This window comes from Montipora capricornis, chromosome 3 (genome assembly GCF_036669925.1).
Source record: "Montipora capricornis isolate CH-2021 chromosome 3, ASM3666992v2, whole genome shotgun sequence".
NCBI lineage: Eukaryota > Metazoa > Cnidaria > Anthozoa > Scleractinia > Acroporidae > Montipora > Montipora capricornis.
Genome location: NC_090885.1, coordinates 68,930,992 through 68,940,991, shown reverse-complemented (window position 1 = coordinate 68,940,991; position 10,000 = coordinate 68,930,992). Strand labels below are relative to the sequence as shown.

At 40.8% G+C, this 10,000-nt stretch overlaps 2 protein-coding genes across 2 annotated transcripts in view; both read left to right on the top strand.

Moving 5' to 3' along the window:
• Window positions 1-4,539, top strand: part of LOC138041588 (DBH-like monooxygenase protein 1) — a 10,244-nt gene extending 5,705 nt beyond the window's left edge. The window contains exons 2-3 of the mRNA XM_068887332.1: window positions 431-580; window positions 3,990-4,539. Of these exons, the coding sequence (XP_068743433.1) occupies window positions 431-580; window positions 3,990-4,310 (471 nt within the window). The 3' untranslated portion in view covers window positions 4,311-4,539. The remainder of the gene's footprint in view (window positions 1-430; window positions 581-3,989) is intronic.
• A 4,443-nt stretch (window positions 4,540-8,982) lies between these two features.
• Window positions 8,983-10,000, top strand: part of LOC138040745 (integrase/recombinase xerD homolog) — a 2,603-nt gene continuing 1,585 nt past the window's right edge. Inside the window, exon 1 of the mRNA XM_068886422.1 lies at window positions 8,983-9,475. Coding sequence (XP_068742523.1) covers window positions 8,983-9,475 — 493 coding nt within the window. The remainder of the gene's footprint in view (window positions 9,476-10,000) is intronic.

Sequence of the window (10,000 nt, the reverse complement as noted above, 5' to 3'; positions counted from 1 at the left end):
AGTTCCATTCTAAGTAAACAGCCTTTGGTTAAAAATCAAAGCTCAAAATCTAGCCAGTCAGGTGTTAAGCAAACACACTTGCAAAGTCTGAAGAAAACAAAGAAGTGATAAATCATAGCACCACTGTAAAGTCCCTGTTGCATTGCATTTGAATGCCATCACGCGTTCTCCGAAGTTCATGCCGATCACTCATTGAGGTTGAAAAAATAAGAACAGGCATTACTGGGGAGAAGTCGTGCATGCAACGGGATGGGATTAGCGCCCATACTTCCGCCCAAAAAAAAAAACAAAAACAAAAAAAACACTAAGCCTTCGGCTTCGGGCAGCCTGTTGTCGTGTTTTCCGTTCATAACAAACGCTTACACAGTTAACTTTGCATTTTCTCTCCCCTTTTTTTGTTGCTGAATGTTTTTCCTTGTCTTTTGGACAGGACTACTGGAGTACAGCTACGGGACAACCAAGCAAAGATTCACAGCAAAACCTGACCATTCAATCTGCCAGCCAAATGGGCGAATATACGATGGTGAACTTTACAAGGCCAGCAACTACTACTGACATGATGAAGGATGTTCAGTTTACGGTAAGACTAGATCAAGAGATACGTTCACTGTTAATGCTGATGGGATCCATTTTTTTCTTTGCTTGGGGAGGATTATTTTAACGATAAATCAGTCAAACCAATAGCAAATTTTTCCCTTTTGCGTTACTGCTAAATCTGGAACAAAAACTGGACTCTTGTCGCGGGATACTTATCCGGAGATTTGGAGAAATAACAGAGCGTTAGAAAGTGTGCGCGAGGTTTTTTTCTTTTGTTGTTGTTGTTGTTGGCAACCTCGTCCCCAGAGTTTTTCCCTCGGCACGAGGTTGCTTTGTTGGGGATGACTTGGTCAACCTCTCTTTACTTTTTACTTTTGCGGTTCAAGCGCAAGTTTCAAATATAAGATGATAGATAGCCAATTAGGCGCCGAGTTGGCTCTAATCATCTCATATCCAACAAGCGCGAGGATCGTTTCTAAAACTACACACGAATGACCACGAGTGAAAAATCGTTTAAAAAGTTTAAATAAATAGACACCACAACCGTATCACTTTGTTTTGCCCCAACGAACCTCGTTCCCAAACATTTCAACTCGAGGCTCAGGGTACGAAATCTATGGCCAATATGGCCGCCGCGCGATTAAGCCCATGTTCTAATCCAATGTTTTAATCAGATAATTAGATAAACTAACACTGGTACTAATTTGATCAACTTGAACTTGAGATAAATCTGTGGAACGTGAGCGATACTCGAACGATACTCGATACTCGTGAGTGCGCTCCCTCTTGTTTGGATCGGATATAGATCGTTTGTACTTAAACTGACTTATTTAACTAGAACATTAACAATAATATAATAAAACAAACGTAATATATTTTGTGTTTAAATAGAGGATATTACATGGCCGCTTGGGGATACTCGTGAGAGATACTTTCAGTAAGAGAAGATAAAATTCGTATCCTCAAGCGGCCATGTGTTTATTATATAGATATTGATGAAATGTCCAGATTTTAAACAACTTGTTTTATTCATTTTCGAAATGATGAAAAAGTGGTCACCAACCGCTAAAACACGCATGTTGTGTAACATGAAACAAGATATGAAAGTTATGAAAATAAATCATGATAACGTAAAATTTTGTAATAAAAATGTTAATGTAATAGAGAAGAATTATACTGAAGCACAAAAGTATCTTGCAATGAAGACGAAGCTCGCGTTTTATTGGCTAATCGTGTTCGTTACCATGACGACACCTATATCTTCACATGTGAAAGATAAAAATGATATGTTCACTGCGCGCGGTGACGTTATGATTTTTTAGTAAAAGGAGAAATCCTGGTATTTCGCCAATATCTATATAAAAATTTGTTTTATGAAATCTAAATCAGATGTCAAATTTATATATTTAACCATCGGTTGTTCGAAGCCTGGTTACTGCTAACCGTTGGTTAAAAGGTATTAAAACCTATAGGTTTCCATGGTGGTTATCACTGGTTAGCGCTATACTTGCTTTGAGCAACCCGGGCCGGTGAGACGCTCTTATGTTCAGAGGTTTTATTCGTGTGACGTTAAATGCGTTGGCACATTTCCTTCTTTACCTATACGAGAACGTTCTCTTACAGGAATAAGGTCATTTTCGCGCCCTTTGGGAAAGTACTTCTACGTTCTGCTTAAATCAATTGTAAACCTCACTAACATCAAGATATTTGTTTTTTCGGTGTTGACTTGGGGATACTCGAAAAAAGCCGAATGCTCCTGGTTGCAAGAGACGTTCCTACGACCTTCCTTCCGATTCCTAGTTCGGATGTTCGAGCTCTACCACTAAGCGATAGGAGCCTCGCGGGAGCCAGGCCATTAAACTAGGTTCATGTGACAATTGAATGAAGGGGTAGTTTCTAAAGAAACTGTGGTGCTGCGTCGGTGGGGAAGTAGTATACAAAAATTTGGTTTTATAGTGGCCACCGTACAGAGATTCTAAAAGCTGACGTTTCGAGCGTTAGCCCTTCGTCAAAGCGAATCGAGGGATTATGGGTTACGTGTAGTTTTTATAGTAGAGTAGGAGCTACGCTATTAGTGGTAACATGGCAACGTGAAAAATAGGAATATATTATTTTAAGGAAAAGTGTTCGTTAATACCGTGAGGATTAAGGGTGCCGATTTGAAAGATGAATTTTTGTTCCAGATTCTTGCGGCTTTCCATCGTACCTAGATGTAGGAAAAGACCGCAGATAGCCATGTGTTTTTTGGAGTGGTTAGGCAGATTAAAATGGCGAGCGACTGGCTTAGATGCATCCTTGTCATTCTTCTCAACATCGCGAAGGTGTTCGAGGAATCGGTCACCTAGTCGTCTACCTGTCTCACCAATGTATAATTTATTGCATAACGTACAGGTTATGAGGTACATGTGAAACGATCGGTGATCTTAACAGATCGCTTAGGTCCCGATATCTTGCTAATGTTAGCAATGAAAAGACAAGTTTTGCATCGCGAGCGCGCGCATTTGAAAGTGCCGGGTTGCTCGTTAGTTTTGAGCGCGCTTCTAACTAAAAAAATGCCTACGTTTTTGTCGCGTTTGAATGAAATAAGTGGAGGTTGCGAAAAGATTCTACCAGTCTCGGGATCATTTTGGAGTAATTTAAAATGACTAAGAATGATGCTTTTGAAAAGATATCGGGACCTAAGCGATCTGTTAAGATCAACGATCGTTTCACATGTACCTCCGCAAATGCCAATTATTGCATAACCTGTACGTTATGCAATAAATTATACATTGGTGAGACAGGTAGACGACTAGGTGACCGATTCCGCGAACACCTTCGCGATGTTGAGAAGAATGACAAGGATGCATCTAAGCCAGTCGCTCGCCATTTTAATCTGCCTAACCACTCCAAAAAACACATGGCTATCTGCGGCCTTTCCCTACATCTAGGTACGACGGAAAGCCGCAAGAATCTGGAACAAAAATTCATCTTTCAAATCGGCACCCTTAATCCTCACGGTATTAACGAACGCTTTTCATTTAACTAATATATTCCTATTTTTCACGTTGCCATGTTACCACCAATAGCGTAGCTCCTACTCTACTATAAAAACTACACGTAACCCATAATCCCTCGATTCGATCTGACGAAGGGCTAACGCTCGAAACGTCAGCTTTTAGAATCTCTGTAAGGTGGCCAATTTACATTATCAACTCCGTTGATAAAACCAAATTCATGTGACAATTGTCCCGCCACACTGCTAGCTCTATAAAATTGTCGAAATGGAGCATTTACGCGATTCTCCATTTCGCAAAAGATCGTAGGTTCGACTCCTGCAAAGTTTCCGAGTATCCCCGAGTCAACTGCTATATAAAAAAAGAAAACGTCAAATCTCTTTATTTCATAGAGCGGCGTGTACATCGAACATCTCTTTCCGTGCTCTCTGACATCATTTTTCATTTAATTTTCAGCCCGATACTGAAGTTTGGGTTATGTACGCTATGCACAGTGCCGATGTCGATGGAGATGGCGAGATGTTTTCGAAACACTCGGAAAAAGGCAGAATATCAGTTAAACACAACCTGATTAAGATGGCATTAGCCGCTGACGGGCACGGTCACAGTGACGGTGATGGTGAAGGTGAAGGTCACGATCACGATCACGATCACGATCACGATCACGATCACGATCACGGTGACGGGTCATCAGCGTCGACAAACATTTTAGGCGGGACATGCGCTGTTGCCAGTGCCCTATTGTATTTAGTTGCCCACTTTGAGTTGTCCTTTTAAATCGGCACAGCTGACACTTTATTTTGCTTAGTGTTAAACGTTGAAGCTTCATCTTGACAACCATAAGCTCAACATTTCGTCAACCAGTAGAACTGTTTTTGCTTCCTTCCAAGGCCAAGAGAAGATAAAGGGGGAAGAGAGGGCATCCCCCGTATATGCCCTTTTCCATAAGTAATGTGTCCCAAGTTATTTTTCGATCGACTCCCACTCTGTACAGATCCCAAGGGGATTAGGCAACAGCCAATCATATGGAGGGAATGTGTTCTCTGAGCGTGGACTATCCACGCGGAACACATTCCGGTCATATCACTGGCTGTTGCCTAATCCCCTTGGGATCTGTACAGCGTGGGAGTCGATCGAAAAATAACTTGAGACATATTACCTTATATATGGGGAATGCCCTCTCTTCCCCGCTTATTTTCTCTTTTTGCCCAGACTGATTAATAATAATAAATTCTGGTTACATTCTCGAAAGTCACGACTGTTTTTCTCTTTCGTTCTCGGATCCTTTTTACGAGGGAGTTTACAGAAGAAACGACGGTGGCAACGACAACCCCACAAAACAATATCATTGGTTAAAAGAGGAAAAATAATCGTGCTGCACGTGCAACACGCATCTTAGGAAGTATTTCTGCCGTACAAGGATGTCCTCTTTCGCCCTATCTCTTCATTTTATGTGTAGAAATATTAGGTAGTGCTATTAGAAGTCATGAGCAAATTAAGGCTCCGACTCTATGACTGATGATACTACGTTAATTTTAGACGGGTCAGAAAATTCTCTGTTACATGCATGTAAGCTGCTAGATGCTTTTGCTGCTATTTCAGGGTTCCAGAATCAATTACGAGAAAACAGAAATACTCTGGGTAGGATCCTTGCGTTTTGAAAAGAAAGAACAACTATTGGTCAGAGTACTGTGCAGCCCACGCAAAAGGTCTATGCTTTGGGGGTTTGGTTTTGTATTTTCCAGGAGGAAGCTATATTGTTAAATTATGAGGAAAAAAGAAAAGCCATCTGTAATATTAACAATAACTGGAATTTGAGGCGAATAACACTTCTTGGAAAGATAACAGTTAGTAAGAGTTTATCGGCTTCACAGCTGGTTTATCTCATTTCTCCGCTTCTTTTACGCAGTGAGCATTTGAAATAAATAAATAAATAAATAAATAAATAAGCTTTTTGTCAATTTTTATGGGATTGCAAACCGGACAAAATAAGGAGATCAGAAATGATCAATAATTATTCAAGTGGCGGTCTAAACATGTTAGATGTTCAAGCTTCCTACTGTGCTCTAAAGGCGAAATGGATCCAAAAATATCTTGATTTTAACAGCAAAGGGAAATGGAAACTCTTCAAAGACTTCTTTCTGAAGAGATATAATGTTAATGTACTAATCAAGGGAAATTTGAATGAGAGTGATGCTGCCTCGTTGGACATAGGGACCTCTTTGCCAAAGAACTGTTTGAAATTTGGGCACGCCTCAGCTTTCAAAAACAGCCCTCAGATATACTTTCAATTTGCCAATATGGTATAATTCTCTGATACGATTTGATAATAAGCGTTTTTTCTATAAAAGCTTGTATAAGGCCGGAATATGTCTAGCAAGTCACCTGCTAGATGAGAAAAGTAATTTTCTCCAGTATCAAAGAGTTGTGAGTACGGTTCAAAATTAAAACTATTACCGAACGTTAAACAGGGAACACAGGCGCACAAATAGAAAATATATTAACATCCATGGATTTCTGCAAGACAGCTTGCAACATCCTTATTAAACAGGTGCCCTCTATACCACTTAAACACTTAAAGTCAAAGTAAATGGCTGTCAGATCTCTCATCGCAAAATTTTGTTGATATAGATTGGCAAAATATATACAATTTGCCATTTCTTTGCACTCGTGAATCAAAGTTGCGAGTACTTCAGTTTAAACTTTTGCATAGAATAGCTACGGAGAACTTTCTTTTCAAAATTTGTATTGCATTTGATAATTTATGTACTTTCCCTAATCACTGTCCAGAAACTCTACTTCATCTCTTCTGGGAGTGCTCTCTTGTACAAGCCTTCTGGAAAGATATCATCAGTCGTTGGATTAACAACAAGCACTGCTTCTCTAATGCATGTGGTTTTCTCCTTTTCATCCCATTTAGGCTTTGTTGATAACCCATCTAATTCACTGTTTCATCTCTTTCTTCTTATATGCAGATGTTGCAAGTTGAATTAAAATTCAGCTTAATTTTAATTTCAACCCACGTTATTATGAAGGGTCTAAAACAGGGTTTTCCCTTTTCTTTGGAAATGTAATTTCAAAAATAGGGACTGGATTTTTAGGGGGATAAAAAAGAAAATAATAAAAGAAAACACCCTCCTCCACCTTTCCCTTGCCATCAGTTCTTCTTCCACTTACCCTCTCTCCCTTTCCTTTCCTTTCCTTTCCTTTCCTTTCCTTCTTCCTTACGTTACTACCAACGGACTGTGCGGGGGCCACGTACCTTGAGCTTCCACAACATTTCATGCTGCTCCAAGGATTCGAACCCTCACATCATTGGACGTCCAAAATTACTTATCCCCTGTATTAACCGCTAAGCCATCAAATCAGCGACTGGAATCGGCCAGATATTTTTTCTACCAATGAGTTTAAGTTATTTCCAAGCTTTCACGACTAGTCTAGTCACGACAACAAACGGATTTTCGCTGCAAATACAACGTTCGCACTATGAAGAAAGGATGGTGGCATGGGCAAAAAGAACAACAAAAGATAAACCTATGCGCGAATGATTCCTGCAGGAATCATTTCCGGGGTAGTTAAACGAAATGAGTTCTCATTTGGTTCAACTACCCCGAAAATGAAAATCAAAGAAAAGAACTCGTCACCAAACCACTGGTGTCATCATCTTGGAGAAACCGCTTGTAAAAAGAACATAACCATTCACAGAACAACTGCCAAAATGTCGCACGAAGTGGTTTTGGGAATGTCTTGGAGAAGAATGTAATTTCTGACGTTTGAATGGCGTGAATGAATTAGTCAGAAATTAATATTCTAACGGCACGATTCTGAGGTTCGCGGGTGGTTGTCGGGGTTGTTCAAGAGGTATTTAGGGCTTTGGCGGGAGATTTGACTCATTCTAGGTCAGTTGGTCGTCCTCTTCGCTCGTTTTTTCTTGAGTCTTCTTCCTTCGTGTTTATTTAATCATAGCAGTTCCTACTAAAGTGCGGGAATTTATCAGCAGTTCGCTCGCTGAAAACAACAGTTTTGCTCCCCGGATTATGGAGGTTCTTCTGCGTTTAGTGCTACGCGTAACCAGAGTGATCGGCATTCCTTTCCTCGTTCGTCTGGGGCTCCACCAAGATCTGGAAATTGCTTCGCTTGCGGAAAATTTGGCCATTGGAGGTCCGAATGTTCACAGGTTTCTCGTTCTGGTTCGAAATCTGCAGCAGGTATCAATTGACTAGGATTCGACGAAAATCGCAAGTGTGACGGTTGCTTTTCCCCGTGTGATTGGGTTGTTGGGAACAGCTTTGAATTTGAAGATGTGGCTTCTGTGCGTAGTTTCGTTGAACTCCCGCAAGTTTCTGTTAAAGGCAAAATGTTGAGTTCTATCGATCATTGGAAATCCTTGGGTGCTCCAGATTTCATTTTTAATATAATCAGAGACGGTTATAAGATCCTGTTTATCTCTAAGCCCTTACGTCATCATTACAGGAACAATGCGTCGGCCGTTAAAAAGGCAGATTTTGTTGGCGAAGCTCCCGCGAAGCTATTCTGGAACTTTTGCGCGACAATCGTATGGAAGAGCTATTCTCTCCTCTGGATATTATCAATCCACTGAGTGTTTCAGTACAGAGCAGCTGCAAGAAGAGGCTTATTTTAGATTTAAGACATGCCAATCTGCTTGTGTACAAGCAGAAATTTAAGTGTGAAAGTTTGCATACCATTAGGAGTGCCTTTTCTAAAGAATATTTTGTGTTTTCATTTGATTTGAAGTCAGGATACCACCATGTTGACATTTTTCCCCACCATCGCCGTTATCTGGCATTCTCGGGGGATTTTGGTAGCAGGCATACTAGATATTTCCAGTTTACTGTTTTGCCTTTTGGGCTTTCCAGTGCGCCTTTTATTTTAATTAAGTTGTTAAAGCCTTTGGAAGCGCGTTGAAGGGCACAGGGTATTCCGATTGCCATATTTTTCGATGACGGAGTTGGTGCAGGATCTTCGTTGGAGGCTGCCAAATCGAATAGTTTTCTGGTTCGTTCTGATCTCTCGCGTTGCGGTTTTGAAATTAATCATGAGAAGTCCAAATGGGAGCTCGTGAATAAATTTTCATGGTTTGGCTACGATATTGACACTCACACCGGTTACATTTTCGCTAGTAGTGCCAGAATTGAAAAGCTTTGCTCCGATCTTGATGGTATTTGTGCCAAATTACAGTTGTCTTCTTTTATTCATGTGAAGGAAATTGCATCTATTGTTGGTCAAATTATTTCAATGGCTTCAAGCTGCGGGAATGTTTCTCAAATTATGACAAGGTATGTGCACCATATTATTAACTCCCGTAGTTCGTGGAATTCCGTTGTTTTCGTTCATGATCAAGGAAGATAGGAGCTTGACTTTTGGAGGGGCAATTTAAGAGTTTTAACTTGGAGTCCTTTTTTGGCCGGTTCCGTTCGTTCCTTGCAAGATGTTGTTTTCAGATGCTTCTTCGACGGGTTGCGGCGCTTTTATTCAAGGTTCCAGTTTAGTTTGTCACAGAAATTGGTCCCCAGAAGAGTCTCAAAAGTCTTCTACCTGGAGGGAGCTTTTTGCAATTAAGTTTGCCCTTAATGCTTTTGATAGTCAATTGGTGGGTCAGAGAGTTCGCTGTTTCACTGATAACCAGAATGTTGTTAGAATTGTTCAGGTCGGTAGTATGGTTAAAGAGTTACATGACATTGCCTTGGATGTTTTCCTTCTTACTTCGCAGCGCAATATTCAGCTTGATGTTAACTGGCTACCGCGTGAGCAGAATTCACAGGCGGATTTTGTAAGCAAGATTATCGATTTCGATGATTACTCCGTTGATGACGATATTTTCCGTCACCTTGATGAGCTCTGGGGCCCACATTCTGTTGACAGATTTGCCTGCTGTTATAATTCCAAGTTGCCCAGGTTTAACTCCAGCTTTCTCCAGCCAGGTACGGAAACTGTTGACGCTTTCTCGCAGGACTGGTCCACGGAGAATAATTGGCTTGTTCCACCAATTGTACTAATCGGCAGATCATTAATTCACTTGCGTGATTGTAAGGCGATAGGGACCTTAATTGTTACTATGTGGAAGTCAGCGCAATTTTGGCCGCTTTTATGTGACGATAGCGTTCACTTGAATTCACTTGTAAGAGAGTGGTTTTTTCTTCCTGACAGACCGGATCTATTTGTTAGGGGCAGGGCCAAGGATACTTTGTTTGGTATCAAATCGCTCAAGTCCCGGTGTCTTGCACTTCGTATTGACTTTGCTGAGTACGTTCGTGTTTCCGAAGTTGTTTTTTGCACAACCCCCATGGGGTGGTGTTCTCTTTGTCGCTCGTACTAGAAGCTTCTTTGATGTATGTAATACTGCTGGTTTCCGGTTTTAGTGTTATTTATTGCTTTTCTTTCCGTTTGTGCACACCCCCCGGCCGTGTGGCACTTGCAGTGTATTGTTATCTGTATTTGTTAGCCCC